This window comes from Ailuropoda melanoleuca, chromosome 9 (genome assembly GCF_002007445.2).
Source record: "Ailuropoda melanoleuca isolate Jingjing chromosome 9, ASM200744v2, whole genome shotgun sequence".
Taxonomy (NCBI): domain Eukaryota; kingdom Metazoa; phylum Chordata; class Mammalia; order Carnivora; family Ursidae; genus Ailuropoda; species Ailuropoda melanoleuca.
In genome coordinates, this window is record NC_048226.1 from 65,244,048 (window position 1) to 65,263,476 (window position 19,429).

The 19,429-nt window shown below is 40.5% G+C and overlaps 1 protein-coding gene across 3 annotated transcripts in view; it reads left to right on the top strand.

The window, feature by feature from the left end:
• The window catches only part of CPQ (carboxypeptidase Q), a 346,647-nt gene that overhangs the window by 225,989 nt on the left and 101,229 nt on the right, over positions 1–19,429 (top strand). For all 3 annotated transcript variants that reach the window (XR_004627851.1, XM_034668345.1, XM_034668346.1), the window contains exon 5: positions 15,048–15,139. Coding sequence is in view for 2 of the 3 variants with exons in the window: in XM_034668345.1 (XP_034524236.1) it covers positions 15,048–15,139 (92 nt within the window). In the remaining variant the exon portion in view is untranslated. The remainder of the gene's footprint in view (positions 1–15,047; positions 15,140–19,429) is intronic.

Here is a 19,429-nt window from a genome sequence, read left to right on the forward strand (position 1 = left end):
GTAGAGTGTGAATGCAGGGCCTAAGGTGCAAGTATGGTTTGCTGACGGCTTCCCCAAGGAGGGGGGTGTTGGCAAGAAGTGCAGGAAGAGACAGAGTAAAGTGTCCACATCTTTTCTTGAGTTTGTGACAGTGCTGTTTATGGTCACCAGTTTTTGTTTAAGGAGTTACTTATCTATGGGAAAAAAGATGTTCTTTATTCTGTATATTCTTTAAAAAGAAACACAGGTTACCATCTGGGTTTCATCATTTGAAATGGGACTTAAGAATGTTTATATCATATCTGTATCATTGATATCCTAGTCATTTTGCTCTCTGGGTCTTCTTAATTCTCCATTAACTTTTCTTCCTTCCTTCCTCCCTTCCTTCTTTTCTTTCTTTCCTTCTTTCTCTCACTCATGCATCGGTAAAGCCAGGTGAGAGAGTCAGCCCTCTGAAATTCTAGCAGAAGGGGATGACTTTTATCAGAGTGCTGTGTGGGAGAGTGAAGATGGTGGTGCCTCCAGGCCTGCTGCTCACAGTGGGATTTGTAGAATTGCTGGGATTTCTACAAGGAACAGGCTGGTGGTGCTTGATTTTCTGTATCTTCGCACACTGCTTTTTTTCCTTCCCCCACATGGTGTTTATCTCAATCCCCATTTTCCTGGCTGACATTGTCCTGGAAACTTGAGGAGGGGTTAGAAGGTGGCGTCTGAACGGAAAACAAGCCCTGTCCTCTGTAATGACCCCCAGGACTTAACACTGATGACTCGGGAGGGGCGACTGTGAAACATTCATTAGAAAGCAACTCAGTTACTTATGCATTGTTTATTGAAGTGGTTCTGCCTTTGCTATTTGCCTAATTATTTTTGTCTTTCGTGTGTCTGAGAATATTCTCACTGTATGGGGTCCTGATGCAGGGCGGACTAGTTGAAAAGGCACGGACACTGGGGTAAAAGAAAATCTGGATTCATACTCAGCCTCTCGCACCTACTAGCTGCGTGACATTGTGCAAATCACTTACGTCCTTTTAGTCTTTGTTTCCTTATCTGTAATTTGGGGATAATACCCCCAGGCATCATAATACTCCAGGTATCATAGGATTGTTGTGAAAGTTAAGTGAGATAATGTCTGGAAAGAACTTAGCACAGTGTCTGGCATAGTGGTAAGTACCCAATAAATCCTGCTCCCTTCTCTCCCTCAGCTTTACCGCCCCACCAGTTGGCCAGCTGTCTCTAATACAGCATCAGTGGAACTGTAAATACTTTCGCTGTTATGTAACGGCTCTCCACCAATCTGAGCCTTGATCACCTTTCTGCCCTCCCTCCAGATCTGTTCCTAAACTCAATTATGACTCTCCCTCTGGTATAATCTCCCTCTGCGGAGAATACTGAAAGCTGGATGTTTAAAAAAAATCCTTTTTCCGTAGGAGAACTTAAAACCCCTGCATGTCCTTGGGAGTTGTGTTTTCCAAAAGGATTTATTGTTGACACAGAAATTAATATATTTACATTCAGAGCTTCTTTTGCACAATAATCTTGATAATCATATTTTCCTGATTCTTGAGAAGCCCTGTGATTTTTGTGCACAGAAAATGCATTTTGTTGATTTGTCTAAGTGGATGCTAGGCTTATAAATTTTTAGATTCAATTTGATTATTTCTGGAGCTCAGGTTCCCAAAATGCAAGTGAGTCTTCAGCAACCTATATAGAAAATAAGTTATTCTCCTTCTCTGTTTCCTATTTATTTCAAGTTAGTGATGATTTTCAGACCCAGCAGTTCAAGACTTTTGTCGTTCCTGTTGCTATAAATCTGAAATCCAGTGTTGTTCAGCTTTGGAATGTCTTAGGATATGATTGCTTATCTCCATCAATGTCCTTCTTTGCATTGGTCCCAGTTCCCACCCCTACTGACCACATTGTCTACAGGCAATATTCTTGCCACTTTGTCTCTTTGATATTGAACAGTTTTAGATGGAATTTGAAGGTGTTAATATGGACCTTTGAGTAATAGGAAGAGATACGGTAGTTTGGTTTGATTATATTCTCTAACGTGAGAGTTTCACCTAAAAAAAGGTGGAAGAAGGTACAGGACTAGTCAGATCTTCTCATGCAGCTTCTTGCTTGGGAAAGCAAAAGCCTGACATGGTTAAAAGCATGGATTGGGCACGGATTTTGAGCAATTAGAATCCCAGCTCTGCCATTTACTAATTGCGTAGTATTGGGCAAGTGACTTAATTTCAGGTATAGAAATTAAGTTTCTTTATTTGTAAAAGGGAAGGCAGTATTACTTGCTTCACAGAATTAAACAGGGTAATGTTTCTAAAATGATATGGAATATTATCTGGAAACATCTTAGCACAGTGTCTGCTACAGTACCGAGTGCCCAGTAAACCTTGGTCCGCTCTCCCCCAGCTTGCACTGAGTGTTGTACATCTCTAAAATCACATGGGTGACGCTGTAAATGCTGTACCACAATGTGATTGCTCTCCTCTAGTTCTTGCCTTCATTACCCTTCTGTCTTACCTCCCAGTTCTATTTTTGAACCCAGTTCAAGTCTCTCTCTCTCTCTCTTTCTCTCTCTGGAGCGACTTCGTTCTCCATCCAGAGAAATGATAACTTTATTTTTAAAAGATCAGTTTTTTTAGATGAATTCCAAGTGCTAAAACAATGATGATAGTGATGGCAATGGTGATAAGAATAATGTGGGAGTATCTTACCGTCTTTGTCTTCTAGACTGTGAGTTTCATGAGTCCAAAGATCATGACTGGGCTCCTCAGTCCTAAATCCCTCAGTTCCTGGACCAGGGAAAGTTACTGGATGAATGAGTCTGATATTTTGAGTGTCTTTAATTATGTCATTTAATCCTTTTGATTTCTGCACAGTTAGTCCAATTGAATATTTGTTGATTTGTATATTCACTTCCATTACAGAATTTTAGTTTCTTCTTTTATAGAATATAATTCTTTTTTTTAAAGATTTTATTTATTTATTTGACAGAGAGAGAGACAGCCAGCGAGAGAGGCAACACAAGCAGGGGGAGTGGGAGAGGAAGAAGCAGGCTCCCAGCAGAAGAGCCTGACATGGGGGCTCGATCCCAGAACGCTGGAATCACGCCCTGAGCCGAAAGCAGACGCTTAACGACTGAGCCACCCAGGCGCCCCTATAGAATATAATTCTTAAATGTATGCTTGTGTATCAAAAGATGGATAGCAATGACATGTTTAATAAGTGTTAAACGTGGAAATTAAATATAAATAAGTTAGAATATCACAGGAAATAATGTTCTTGAAGTGTAAGTGCCTACACAGGGGAAAAAAAAAACCTAATAGTTCGATTTTAAGGTTTGAGGACAAGGGTCCTGGGAAAAGTTCTGAGAATGGAGGCATCACATTCCTTCCCACACTCAGCATATAACTGCATGGCTTTGGTTTCATTTCAGAAGTGGAGTGTTCTCAGACACCAAACACACCCTGTAAGCTCAGCCCTAGGAGAGCAGCAGATCAACCTGGGGAGTCTTTCTAAGATGACAGTCCCCTGAGATCTGAAGTAAATTTTGACAAGCTCCCGTAAATACTTTTAACAGACTATATAAAATTTCTTTCTTACCCTAACAGCTTTTATACATAAGATGTGACACAATGACCTAGAAAAGCAAAAGCTCCATAAGGTCAAATAATCGATTACCTTAGTAGTGTAAGGTTCGTAAACTTTGAAGCATTGAAATTTCATGCAAACACCCCTGAGTTTGCTCTGAGTTTTCTTTTATCTGGAGAATACAAATGTGTCTCACACTTTCCATAACTGAGGAATAAAAATGTTTGAGATAAACAGCACATCTCTTGGAAGGCCAAACACTTCTCTTGAGAAAATGGCAGTCCCATATCCCTGTGGATATGTTCAGTATCTGCAGAGGCATCAATTATAATATTCTAGCTCTAATGGAGATTCAAAGATTCTGGCCTCCTTCCATGTCCCCCACCTGCCTAAGCCCAGAATCATTTCCAGGCTTTACTTTCCCTTAGGCAAATGTAACTGGTAACTGATTTAATGTTTAAAAATATTCTGTCCAAAAGTTCTTTTTATAGATCTAATCTATATCTGTCTTATTGCAACTTACAACTATTTCCATTAGGTGTGCTAATCCAGTCATCAACAAATATGTATAGAGCCCTTTGATTTACCAGGAACTGTGTGTGGAAACCCAAAGCAGAAAGTACATTAATTGTGATTAATTGCCAAGTAGGTGAAACAGAAAATAGAAGTGTTGAAGTTCAGAGGAAGGAGAGAGTGGAACAGGAGGAATTGGAACTGGGTTTTAAAAGATGGTTGGGATATAGGTAAGTTAAGAGAAAAAGGAAGGGCAAATGGGACAGGATAAAGGGTCTGAGGAAAAGTACAGAGATGGGAAAAAAATGAAGAGACTGATTTACCTGGAATTGAGGCTTTGGAAAGGGGAGTAGTTGGAGCCAAGTCTGGAAGGGCAAATTGGAACTAGTCTGTGTAAAGCCTCAAATGCCATACTAATTAAAGCCGATGGACTCTAGGTTACAGACCAGTGGCCTCTGAAGCCCGGCACGCCATAGGATCATCATTTGGGTACAGGAAAGTATTCTTTATCTAAAAAAAGAAATACATTTTACTAATTAATATATTAAGTGTATTGACAATATTGCACGTGTGTCATTTACACATAAATATACATATGTATGGATGCATGCTCAAAACTGTGTTACTGATAGAGACGCATGTTCAGAACAAGTTCGGAGGCAGACTACTGCTGTAGACGGCAAGGACTGATTAAAGATTTTCACGAAGCCAGTGACATGTTCAGATCAAAATTGTAGGAAGATGAATCTGGTGGCAGTTTTACAGAGAGAATGGGAAGAAACAGTTGGCGATTGCAGTGATTCAAAGGGCTTAAAGTATGGTAGCCACAGTGCTGTGGGAATGGAATGGAGGGGACGTTTTGATGGTCTTGTTTTTTCCGTGGTGAGATTTTCCTTTAGCAGGGACATTGGCTGATCACTTTGGGAGCCAAGAATGGAGTAGTGCTCAAGAAGATGAGGGTTTTGTTGTTGTTCAAAACTAATTTCAAAAAATGTATTGATACTCTCAAATGTGTTATGACCTGAAAACCTAAACTTAAATGAAACCAAGAATAAAAGTTATGGTTAATTATTGATCAAAAACAAGTTTAGGTGACCTTAAACTAATTTTATACACAAAGAACATCTTGAAAAATGAAGATAAAATCTGTCCACCATAACCCTAAAAAGGAACACTTGAAAGGGTTCCCAGAAGCAGCTTAATGAGGGCCCTGCATTATAAACAACTTGTGCTCCATGTCTGCTGTTTGCTATTGAAAGCGGATCCCAGAATTGTCCTCATCTCTGTTGCATGTTGGAGCTGTATTACTTTGATAATCGCTGATTCAAGTATAAACAGATTCATTCTTCTCACGCATTACCATCTTCACGAGAAATAAAGTTTAAAGAACCATACTGATGAATGTGAATTTGTTAAGAGAAGTCTTGGTACTTGTACTTGACTTACCATCATTTTCTTAGATATTGTACTATGCGTTTAACTCTTCCCCATTGGATGTTTTTGTAGGGTAGATCTCTTAACAGAAATGTGATTCAGAGTTCAAATCTTATCATTAGCCAGCCTTCTCAATTTCTCCTTGCAGATAAAAACACTCTAAATAATGATAGGGAAAAAGAAATAGTATGTTTAAAGATGCCAGCTACATCAGACTTATGAACCCTACGTGATACTAACATAATCTTGGAAATATACTGATGAAAAGCCCTACTATCAGACAATTTAAATAAGAAAAACAAATTCACATATTTTAACTCTAGTCAGGCAGCAGAAATAAACTTAACATTTGTCTCAATCAAGGTACAAAATACTACAGATTGAATGTGTGTGTGTGTGTAATCATTTTGGCTGAAAATAAGTAGAATGTAGTATTGAAAAATAGATATAACGTATTGACACATATCAAAACAAAGGAGATAGAATAAAATTCCGCAGTAAGTAGAAGTGAATATTCTTACATATTGCTGGTGGGAGTATAAATTGGTAACATATCTGTAGGACATTAATGACATGTTTCAAGAGCCTTAAAAACATTTATACTACTTATGGGGCGCCTGGGTGGCACAGCGGTTAAGCGTCTGCCTTCAGCTCAGGGCGTGATCCTGGCGTTATGGGATTGAGCCCCACATCAGGCTCCTCTGCTGTGAGCCTGCTTCTTCCTCTCCCACTCCCCCTGCTTGTGTTCCCTCTCTCGCTGGCTGTCTCTATTTCTGTCAAATAAATAAGTAAAATCTTTAAAAAAAAATTTATGCTATTTAGACTCGATATTTCTTCTTTTAAGAACTTGTCCTAAGGATATAAACCTTAAATGTCCAATAATAAGAGAATAGCTGAAACAATTAAGAATCATTTTCTTGAAGATTATTAATTATAGTAGATAAAGGCCATATATGCCATAATTTTGAGTGGAAAAAGTAGTATAAAACTATATACAAAATACCACTTTTATATGTATGTATATACATATTTGCATACAGAATTTATAAGTATAGCAATAAGCTTAGAGATTGTTTCCAATTTTTTATTTTCCTTAGTTTTCAGTGTTTTTATTTAATTTATTTATTTGAGAGGGAGAAAGAGAGAGAGAGAAAGAGCATGAGCAGGGGGAGTGGCAGAGGGAGAGGGACAAGCAGACTGCCTGCTGAGTGCAGAGCCCAACACGGGGCTCGGTCCCAGGACCCTGAGATCATGGCCTGAGCCAAAGTCGGATGCTTAACCAAGGTGCCCCAGTTTTCAGTTTTAAAAAGAATATATATTGTTTTTATAATCAGAAAAAAATATCTAAGTAAAAAATTAGGGAGAACTGTTGGAGTTCAAAATACAAATACCTATAATTTAAAACAGTTAGCTGATGGAAAGATTTCTATTGACCATAATGTATTTATTTAATGACTTGATCAACAAAAGCTGTTGTACTCAATTTTCACTAGACCCATGCTGCAAAAGTAAATGTAATAGCAGCTGAAGCAAATGTTGAAGATGAAGCACATCTAAGTCTCTAGGCTACTGGAGTGGTTTCACTTGTGTTATCTGGGCTTTGGTTTCACAAAAAAGAGCATATCTTACCAACTTCCTAAAGTCGGGAGGCACTAATACGCTCTAGATTAAATGAAATTTAAATTAAATTTATTTATACTTGCATTAATGTATGTAAGCATTCATTCATTCATTCATTCATTCATTCAATAAACATTTATTCACTGTTTGTTGAATGTTAGGTCCTGGACCAGGATGAGGAAAAGGAGAAATGAGTAAGTCTCAGGAAATTAATGGTCTGTGGGGAGAACAACATTTAAGTGTGGTTGAAAATGAAAAGAGTGGTATATATGAAGTTCTAGAGGAGCATTGAGAAAGGAGTAGCCAACTTTGCCCTAGAGTTAGGGGAGCATTCCCAGAGAAAGTAATATTAGAGATGGGCCTTGTTGAGTGAGTAGGAGTTTGCCAGATGGAAAAAATGAGGTGGCATTCTAGATAGGAAGAAAAGGATATACAAAAGACCAAACACCTGAGATAGCATGGCCTGTCTTCAGGGGTGGATAGGAAATGTGATGTCACTGGAGCTTAGGATGAGAGGCAAAAGCGGTGGATGAGAGTGGGAAACCGGTTAGGGCCAGAAATGGCCTCACGCACTGGTAGTCTTGGTGTTTCTGCTTCAGCAATGATTAATGGTGATTTTCCTGGCTAAAAGAATCCTAATCATTATAATGAGGTAGGACTCTTCCCTTTGAATTATGGAAATTAATAACTGTTATGACCTGTTCCACAAACACAGGTTATAAATATGTTCACATCTCTTTAATCTCCTTTACAGTTAATCATTCAAGCCACCATAGTTCTTATTAGCAAGGAGTCTGTTATCTCCCCTTGAGGTCCCTCCCACTGCTTCCAGATTGTCCATGAATCCTGGGACTTTACTGAGGCCGAATAGGTCAGTCCTCCCCCAGAAACCTGTAGCTAGACCCACCTGTGACTGCTGTTCCATCTGGCCACTGCATGGCACTGTTTGTACCCCTGAGTCACAGTGGTGCTGATTTGGGGCAACAAGATGACAGCTCTCTCTCCTCAGCTGTTACTCCCTAAATCATAACCTCTGTGCCAGGATAGCTGGACCTGAAGGAGCTTCCGGGGTTGGCCACATGCAAGGCTGAAATTAGCCCTTCCCCTAGAAGCTTGGGTGACTGTGCTAAGCCCCAGTAACAGCCCAGACTCCTCCCGTCATCAGGGTCACTTTATTTCAGTTGTTCCAGGACTTGCTCTGTCCCGGGACCTTAGTCATTGTCGCCCTGACCCAACAGGTCTCTCATCCCCAGCTCCCAATACAAGGAGGTGCGGGTGAGGACACTGGGGCTTTCCTCCTAGAAGGCCCTGGGCTCCTCTTACACACTGATTTGCCTCCTGCCCAATGTCCAGTTTGTTCCTCCTGATAACTCAGAGGCAGAAGCTTACAAGATGGAGTATAAAAGCCAATTTACTTTTTGGGTGTTGAGTTTGAGAAATTATTTATAGATTTTGGATACTCACCCTTTGATATGTCATGTGCAAATATCTTCTCCCATTCCATAGGCTGCCTTTTAGTTTTGTTGACTGTTCCCTTTGCTGTGCAGAAGCTTTTTATCTTGGTGAAGTCCTAAAAGTTCACTTTTGCTTTTGTTTCCCTTGCCTTTGGAGATGTGTCTAGCAAGAAGTTGATGCAGCTGAGGGCACAGAGGTTGCTGCCTGTGTTCTCTTCTACGATTTTGATGGATTCCTGTCTAACATTTAGATCTGTCATCCATTTTGAGTCTATTTTTGTGTATGGTGTAAGAAAATGGTCCAGTTTCATTCTTCTGCATGTGGCAGATCAATTTTCCCCACACCATTTGTTGAAGAGACTGTCTTTTTTCCATTGGATATTCTTTCCTGCTTTGTCAAAGATTAGTTGACCATAGAGTTGAGGGCCCACTTCTGTGTTCCCTTTTCTATTCCATTGATCTATGTGTCTGTTTTGTGCCAGTACCATGCTATATCAATGACTACAGCTTTGTAATAAAGCTTGAGGTCCAGAACTGTGATGCCTCTAGCTTTGGTTTTCTTTTTCAATATTACTTTGGCTATTTGAGGTCTTTTCTGGTCCATACAAATTTTAGGATTGTTTGTCCCAGCTCTGTGAAAAATGCTGATGGTATTTTTATAGGGACTGCACTGATCCCTAGATTGCTTTGGGTAGCATAAAAATTTTAACAATATTTGTTCTTCCAATCCATGAGCATGGAATGTTTTTCTATTTCTTTGTGTATTCCTCAATTTCTTTCAAAGTGTTCTACAGTTTTTAGAGTACAGAACATTCACCTCCTTCGTTAGGTTTATTCCTAGATATCTTATGGGTTTTGGTGCATTCGTAAATAGATAGTGGGATGGGGTAATTGGGTGATGGACATTAAGGAGGGCACTTGAAATAATGAGCACTGGGTGTTATATGCAACTGATTAAATCACTAAATTCTACCTCTGAAACTAACAATACAGTATATGTTAATTAAATTGAATTTAAATAAATTTTTTAAAAAACCCAATTTATTGCCCTGTCCCAGTGCCCCCCAAAAGTGCCTAATTGCTTTATATTTATATAACTAAGATACCAAGCAATACTTACAAGAACAAAAGATCTTCAAAGTGACTTTCTGTTCCTGCCTTATTCTAAAAAGTAGTTACAATTTATTTCACTAAAATAATTAATATGTCCAACCATGCCTCCTATTAAAAAAAATCCACACAATGATAATGTGCTTATATACCTTATGACAAATTATGTAACTTGTCCAAGGTAGAAATAGGTCTTGACCCCCAAAACCATGTGTTCAACCACTATGCTTACTTACTGCCTCTTCTCATTCAATTTAGTTGCTAATATTTCATTATTTATTCTATACCTCAGATATTACATTAATCAGGTTTATTGCAGGAATAGAAATCTCTAAGTATAGGCACTCTTCTGAACTATTGATAAATGAGAGCTGGCCAAAAAGTGTGTTTATGAACTAGTGCATTTAAGTGGAAACTAAGTATACAGTGTTTACCGTAAGAGAAAGTTGTCTTTTCTCTGCAAAGTTAGGTCACAGAAGGGAGAACAGTACTCACAATTCTGGAGGGACTGAAACTGAACAGTAAATGAGCATTTGGGTCAATATACATTGTTAACAAATAGCATTAGTTAGAATTCATGATTTGGGAAAGCTATCTACAAGGCAGGATTAATGTGAGTTTATTTTGCTTTGCCCCCTTGGTGCAAGTGTAGGACAATCAACTGACCTTTTCAGTTTATCAGTTTAATGAAAGTCACCTCTCAGCCTTCTCGCCTTTAAGTTTGATAATAATGAAAAACAAAGTCCAACCAGATTGTTTTGACCTTTTCTCCTAGGTACTGTTTTCCCATTAGCATTATTACTTTCCTCAGTAAAATGAAAGTGAAATGCATGTGTATCATATTTCATAAACAAAACAAAATTCTGACACATTATCAGCAGTTTATGTTTTTTAAAGAGGAAAACCATATGCTGTAAAATGTGTGCTGCACTATCTGGAGTTCTTAATAGAAATTCCAGGAGGGTGAGAGACCCCTGAGACGTTTCTATACATCCAGAGGGGAATTAATTGCCTGTCTTCTGACAAAAGCTCAATGAGACCTGACCCCTGGACAGCTGAGCCAGAGTCCTCCCTCTCACCTCCATTTCTAAGCTTTCTTTCCTGTGCTTGCCAGGGCCCAGTGCCGTGTAGCTCGAGCCAGAGCCAGTGTTGTGAGTCAGCATCGCTACTGAGCTATTCGTTTACCCCAGTTCTCCTGCAAAATGAAATCCCTATGTTTGGCCTCCTGTCACTGTGTTGTGTTGCTATTGGTGATTTTGCTTTATTATTGTTGTTGCTATTTTATATACTTAGAATTCTTTCTTAGCTTTTAAATCTAGTTTGGATTTGAGATACACAATAAACTGTATCATTTAAAAATGATGCATATAGATATTCTTACATCAGCTTGATTCAGTTTTCAGATTTATCCAGCCCTTTGACTTTACTCAGAAACTAGCAATTCTGATTGGCCTTCACTTTTAAAAAGTGAAGAACCTGTTTCAATTTACTTGGATTTGGATATGCTCTATGTTGGGATGAGGAGGCATTCCATACTGAAAGAGGTGGTATGCGTTTTTCTACAAAGTTAGATGAAATTTGTACTTTTCCCTTGGCTGAGTACACACTCTGAATAAACAAAGATATTCTTCGGTTCCTAAGGATGAGGAATGAGGACTACGCCTCTTTCCTGGCTTTCCCACAAGATCTCTCTTGTGATTACTGGCACAGACTGAGAAGTCGTGTGGGATGATAGAGAACGAAGCTAACTAACAATTCTTGAAAACCTACTATGTGCCACGGATTGTGCTTAATACATATTTGCCTCACCTCATTTAACTTTCTTAACAATCCCATAAGGCAGGGCGCCTGGTGGCTCAGTGGTTCAAACGTCTGCCTTCGATTCAAGTCATGATCTCGGGGTGCTGGGATTGAGTCCTGCCTCCTTCTCCCTGCTCAGCGGGGAGTCTGCCTCTCCCTCTCCCTGTGCCCCTCGCCCCATGCTCCCTCTCTCTCTCTCAAATAAATAATAAGATAAAGTCTTAAAAAAAAAAAACACCCAATCCCATGAGGCAGTGAGCATTTTCTTTATTGTAGAGATGAAGAAATTGAGGCCCAGGGAGATTAGGTAACTAGCCCGAAGTCACAGAACCAGAATAGGCAGAGCAGGAAATCAAACAACACTTCCTCGAATTCAGGGCCAGCATCTTTCTGTGCCCCACACTGCCCATCTGCAGACTCAGGTGGCTTGGGGGCCCCAAACTCCACACTAGGTTGAGGGTCTAATCAATGAATGAAGTCCCATGCATTTGTCTTCAGTTTAGAGACAACCAGAATATCAGAGTAGAGACTTCAGAGATCAGCCAAGCATTTGCTTAACCACTGCTTTCCTAACCCCTCTGTCTGGCCCACCTTGGACGTGGGACAGGCACTGGTGTTCCATGCTGAAGGGAATGAGCTTCTTTCTCAAGGCCTTAAAGGAGGCTCCATTTGTCTTTTTAGAGACAGCTATGCACCAACAGCTACACTGTTGTTCGGAGGCCTTAGCATTCCTCGTTTCGAAGTGATTACTTCTTTATTATCTTAATATAATATCATTGGCCATCTGGCTGATTTGAAATGTGAAGGAGACTCATCCTGGACAATAATGATTTGCAGGTGGGGCACCAAATCTATAGGGATATTCAGGGCATTTGCTTTTAAAAAAACAATTTTTTTTTCTAACCTGTGCTAACTGTGCCTTTACCCTTATTGAGAGAATTACATCATTTTAATAATTTGGTACTGTTTTGCTGGTAAGTGCAGAGATGATGTAAAAAGGAAGTATATTATTTTCCTTTTTATGGATAAAAAGAGTTCAGAATTTTCATTTGCAGTACTTTATCCTTTCTTATTTCTTCTATGTTGCAAGCAAAATGTCATTTGATTTAAATCGGCATTAGCACGTTTCTTTTATAGAAACCAAAAATTGTGATTTTTTAGATATACTAAGTAGACGTCTTCCCACAACAAATTTTGGTGTGAGCAGCTAGTTTGACTCTGGAGCAGGCAGTGGGCACGTCAGGATTCCTTGTCAGCAGCACCTAAATGCCTATGAAAGAACTTTCTATCTGAGTGTTTAGATACCCCCTCTCTCTAGGGGTAAAATTGCTCTGTGGCTGGATATCCATTATGTAGTTTCATAGTTTATTTATTAAATGTCTATCACATGCCACATTATCACATCTCATTTAATCCTCACAATAATCCATGAAATAGTTACAGAATAAGTAAATAATATTCTTTCTGCTTTTCAGATAAGGAGGCTGAATTTCAGGTAAATCAGTTTCCCATTTGTCACACAGCTAGTGCCTAATGTTTGCAGGGCTCACCAGCTCTGCATGCCTTTTTTTTTTTTTTAAAGACTTTACTTATTTATTTGAGAGAGCAAGTGAGGGAGAGAGAACACACAAGTGGGGGGATGGGGCAGGGGTAAGCAGACTCCCTGCTGAGCAGGGAGCCCAATGTGGGGCCCAATCCCAGGACCCTGGGATCATGACCTGAGCCAAAGGCATACACCCCTGTCTACCTTTTTCAACTATAACAGCTTGCCTGGGAGTGAGCTAGCTGGAGTTTTAGGAGATGAGGCTAAGAAAGTGATGGAGGGCTTTGAATTTTATTCTAAGCGATGTACCAAGCTTTGGATTCATTTATTCATCCAGTACCTATTTATTGGGCACCTAATGTGTGCCAAACAGGCTGGACACTAGGGGCATCACAGGGAACCAAGAAGCATAAACCCCTGCCTTCTGGAAGCTTACATTCTGGCTATGGGAGGTTTTGAACAGACAAATGACATGATCCAGTTTCACTCTTACAAAGGTCCTCTGGCTGCAGGGGTGAGAGACTGCTGCAGAGAGAGCAGTTAGGGGGTGACAGCAGCCCAGGCAGAAGACAGTGGGGTTTGTACCACAGTGGTAGCAGAGGTGAGAAGCTGGGTTCCAGATGGACTTAGGAGAAAGCATCAATAGGATTTTCTGAACAATTCGATATAGAAATTTCTTGCTTTAATGGCTTTAATGGGAACTCAGGTCAGCCTACATCCTATACCTGTGCTCTTTTAATTAAGTTAAAATGCTCATGTATAAAGTGGCTTCACAACAATATTCAATTTAGTGGAAAACATAGCTCCTGTCCAGCTCCTTAGCACGAGGCCTACGAAAGGAGAATCCTTGCTGGTGCTGGGAGGAGGCAGGTCCGAGCTCCGTTCCCCAGGAGCATTTCCCCTCCAGACTGCAGTTGACCAGCCTGCTCCCTTGAAGGCCATGTGCCCAGGTGGCAGCCCTCATGTGCTTACACTTGAGATTTGTAGTGGGTCCATCTCAGAGCCACTCAGGGTCCTTCCCTGGGGCTCCCTGTGGTGAGGCAGGAGGATGGATCCTCTTAATAAGATTCAAGCCCAGTTTCTTGTTTTTCTGTCACTGTTATTTCTCTGAAACGACATTATAAGGTCCAAATCACAACAGGTTTTAATTCTTGGTCACAAAATGGGACTTTTAACGTTTTGTGTTCCCATTTTCTTAAGTTTGAGAAACAGACTTCCTCACAGTTAACCTACTGAACTCAAAATGGTTTTGAGTTCAGTAGGTTAACCTACTCACTCAAAAATGGTTCGAGATGTGCCAGATCTGGGAACAACTTTAATAACTTCCAAGATACAACATTGTATTTCCCAAGTCAATGAAATCGTCATCAAGCTGTTTGTGAAGTAATGAGGTATGTAAAATGTCCTCTGCCTTCCATTTGTTTTCATTGACCTTAAGTGAATAAGCTCATATTTCCAAATAGTAGAAGAGAATGACCATGGGTAGCCGTAAACATCACCTCTGCTTCGTAGCCATGACATCACCGAGGATAGCGTGGGGAGCTTGCTATCCTTGTGGATTGAGACTAAGAGGCCATCCCCTACACACCTTATCTGGAAGTCGAGCCAAATGACTGGGTTTCAGTTAATCATTGGAAGACCACCTGATCTGCCTTGAGTCCTGCTAACTGCATCTTCTATATGCAATCTAACATTCCACTGACCTTGGCAATCCACAGGGTCCTGCTGGGCAGGTCGTCAGTTCAGGGGATGATTAGAGGCTCTCACTTCCTGGCCTGAAGGCAGCATTTGCACAACCCCTTTCTCCATTAACCTGCCCTGGAGATCACCCCTGAGGGCGCTTCTTTGCTGTGTCAGCCACACTCGGAATCGCCTCAGCAGGAGATGAATATGTGTGCCTCTGATGTCCTCCTGCTTCCAGAATGCAGATGAGGGGCCTTGCCATTTTTTTAAAAAATTAAAATCAACTGAAGGATCACTTACTTTATGATTTTTCCCAGGGCTGCGACCAAAGAGGACTCTGCGTTTGGTGCTCTGGACTGCAGAGGAGCAAGGTGGAATCGGTGGCTTCCAGTATTACCAGTCACACAAGGTAAGAAAGTAGCCATGGGTTGCTGGGCATTTGCACATGTAATGTTAGTGTGAATAAACCAAAAGCATCCCTGCTTCCCTCTGTTGTCTCTCAACACTACTTTTTGGTAGGCTAGCCCCAGCCAACACCCCTTGCAGAAGCCTTCTTCATCCGGTCCCATAGCAGAGAATGCACTGGTGAACTGAGGGTGTGGGGCTGAGGGCTTCCTTATTTCTACATCAGTCTGTGACCTGAGAAAAATCCACCCTGCCACGCTGCCATTTTCTTAAAGTCTCTATGGTTCTGCTCTACTCTTGTATGCCAGAGAAATAATAATAGGTAAGCATTCCCTCTTCCTCTTCCCACGGAGCCCTCTCCCATACTTTAATGCTCTAAATCGTCTGGAAGCATTGGTATTTGAGAACCAAGTCCTGGGGCCTTGAGTCAGCGGGAGCACTGACAATGGCGGTGGGAATGGCAGCAGCTCAGACCTGGCCGTGTGGAGGACGGCTTGGTTTGACACTGATTTTAATAAGACAAAAGAGAACCTTGAGGCAAGATGGTGATAGTGGAAGATCATGATTAGAAATACAAGACCACGTTTAAGACTGGGGACAGGGAGATTAATGTCAACAACCACCTCTGAGAGAGGGCAAAGTGCACAAGCTCAGAGACACTCTGGAGCAAATCAAATGTTAGTTCAGAGAGGAATTCTCAAATCAACGTGTATGCTGCTGAGCAGCGATGGCTGGGCACAGGAGCAGGGTCTGGTCTGCCGCTGCTGGAGTGTTTGTCCTGCATTTCCAGATTAGAAGGAAAAGATCGGCAAGCTTCCATTATCAAAATCAGAGAGAGGTTTGTTTTTTTGAATTGTGTTTATATGCTTTTGGATCATTTACAGAGTTGGTCTCTATTACCCTATTTCAGTAAGTTAGAGCTTAAGAGTAAGGAGCTCCGGCGCATGAATTTGACCCCAGCACAAAGGAAGACCGTGCTTTATGCTCAACTCTTTGACCTCCTCAGTTCTTTTGGCCTTAAGTAATTCTGGGGAATAAGACTATTCCAGGTAAGTGTCCTGTGGTTGGTGGGTCGGTAATATGAGCTTCTATATGTTGTGGTGGACTAGAACACCAGATGAGAGCTATTCTAGATTCTAGAATATTCAGCAACCTTCGCTTAATATTTCTGACCACCTACTATGCTTCATATTAGGTGCTAGGGTTAGCATCATTTAATGATTCACCCTAACCTTATCAAGACTCCAATCTAAAGGACGCCAGGCACTGAACTTCAATTATACTATAACGTGCGAAGTGTTCTGATAAAGTGTGGACGGCAGAGACAGGAAGCTCGCCTAACGTGGCCTGGGAGAGCGGTCAGGATAGGCTACATGGAAGAAATCACATCGAAGCAGAGACTTGAGGACCGAACAGAAGTAAACTAAGGAAAAGGAGTTGACAGGGCATCGGGTAGCGGGAACTGTACCTGCAAAGGTCAGAGGTAAAGCGAGCACAGCACCCTGAGGAAACTGAAGGGGTTCAGAGTGGCTGGTGCACGGAACGCAAGCTGCAGAGCGGTTGGAGGTAAACAAGAGCCAGAACAAGAAGAACATATACACCATGTTTAGAAGTTCGCACTTCATCTTGAGGCAACAAGAGTAACTGAGCTATTTTTAAGGAGGAACTTTTAGATTCTATACATCGTGGACTCTATAAAAAACAGAATACCTGAGAACTGTTTTGAAGCACATTTATTCTCGATAATATACTCTTCTCCAAGAAAAAAGAAATTGGATTTAAACTGCAATGGATCTGGCTTGAACTTTCTTCAACCACTGAAATTCCTTAGATCTGAAAAAAGGTTTATTCCTCTGTAAGGTTTTGGGTTTCACTGTAGCCTACTAAAATATGTGGATGAAATCGGAAATGACTTGATTCTAACCTTTTAGGAGGTTGGCAGAGAAATACATATATGCATTTTTTTCCAGAATATGTGCAATCACATTAACAGAACTGGTTTATCTTGACAATATCCATGTTGCCTCTATACAAGAATCTATATATTGGTGGCTGGTCTGCTTTGCATTTTCAGGAATGGAAAGAAATTCCAGAAAGGGAAGCATGGCTTTTTACTTTTAGATAGCTTTTTATCTCACCTTTAAAAAAACATTCTGCCTGCTTTATATGATGCAGTCAAATTCAAAGAATTTATTCTGTATTCTCCTGATTAACATACTAAACAAGGCATTGTCAAGAACATCATCATTTCTGGAGTGTCTGAGTTTAACTTGAAGTAGATATAATAAGAAGAGCCAAGCCAGGGAGGACAAAGAAGATTGTCTTTAAACTTCTCTATAGCATCATTTCTGCATGCCAAAAAATAGTCCAACACTGTCCAGTTCACTCCAGCCACAACAAAGAGATCCTCTGATCTAACAACGGTTGTGTTAGCTGCTGAAGTGAATAAGCCCTACAATTCCAGTGGTTCAACATAATAGGGTTATTTCTTGCTCATTTGCCATCCAGTCTCCAGGAGAGCTCGCTCCTCATAGTCATTCGGGGTCCCGGCTGATAGACTCTTCAGCACCCTGGCTCTCAGTGTTGCCTTGAGCATCCATATCCAGCTGGCAGTCAGAGGAAGAGTGGGAAGGTTTTATGAGACACTTCTGGAAATGGATGTGGAAAGGCAAAGGGAGAGCTTATGTTTGCTTCACTGACGTCGGAAAGGATCTTTATTGTCCACTAACCATGGTTACCTCTAAGAGAAAGCTAGGACTTGGTGGATAGAGTAAGTTGTATAACTGCATTGTTTTAATTCTTGTGAAGTAAAAATAATGAAAGAAAACAATTAAGTAAAAGAACAGGGCATCAGGAAACATTTACTTGATGGAAGTTTCTATTTCATATTAAAGAGAATGCTATATCTTCTAAACCACAAATGGCAGACAAAGGAATATGTCCTTCCTCATCCTGCATGGATACCTACCAAAACACTTCGAAGTGCAAGCATAGAATGGTACCACATCTGAACTTTCCAAGGCTCTGTGTTTTGCCTTCTCCCTTCAGTTAAGAAACTAATACACCACTGGCTATCAGGAGAACAGGTTCTGGTCTTTGTTCTGCCACTAAGTAAATATGAGACCTCAACAATGAGATCCTTTGGTGTCTCAGACACTGAGTTTCCTCAACTCAATTTATTAAAGTCTATCTTCGCCTCCCAATCCTCACGATGTAGAGAGAATCTCATATAATAATTATGCTTTACTCTGTTGAGAACAAAGTTGTAATATAATTTACAATTAAAACATACAATTAAGCATGTCATTCTAAGATCTAGTATTATTATCTGTGAGGGAAAAAAAGGCAATATTATCTTCAGCAGTACAATTGTAGATCGGTAAACTATTATTAAAAATTTACTCTACATCAGACACTCCAGCCTGAAAGACGTTCAATCATCGTCTCTGTCACACATGCCACTCCTCCTCTATTGTTTCTATTAATGACAGCATCGTACTCCCTACTGCCAGGTATCACAGTGTCACTGGCACTTTGCCTTCCTTCCTCTTCCTTGTGACCTACATCTAATAAATGGTAAAGCTCCACTGATTCTACGTTCTGTCGCTTTTGATGAATCCTTCATTTCTTTGTCCCCTGTCTTTTCTCTAGTTCAGCTTTCCATTATACCTACCATATCGTCAATCTTCTGGAAGCACAGCTCAATTCAAATAAACCCTCTGCCTCCAGACCTTCAGTTGTTCCCCAGTGCTAATAGAATCTAGCCCAAACGGCTTAGTTTCTTGGGCCTTATAGTTCTCCATGCCATGGTTTCCCACCATTCTCCTCCATCGTCCTCTAGTCTGACCAAAATGAGCAGTTCTTTATGCATCCCACACTGGCCTTTCTTCATATCATTAATCATACCATTCCTCTGCCTTGAATTCTCCTCTTTCCATCTCTTGCATGTTGTGCAAGGATGAACTGAAATGCCCTCTTTCCCAGAGAACATTCTCTAACTCTCCAACCCCTATTTCTATCTTTGAAATAAATACAATGCCTTATCTAGACATCTCTAAAAATGTGGAATACTTTCTAATCTATAGAAAAGAAGAATGGAAAGAAGGGAGAAAGGGAGGAAAGAAAGGGAGTGAGAGGGGAAAAATGGAAGAAAGAGAGGATAAAATAAAAGAAGTCAGTTTTTGACCATGAGGATCTTACATTCTGCTTAAATATTAACTTTAAACCAACCCATAAGAAATTTAGTATAACAAACAGTATATAATGGGGTTCTAAATTATTTACTAAAAGTATC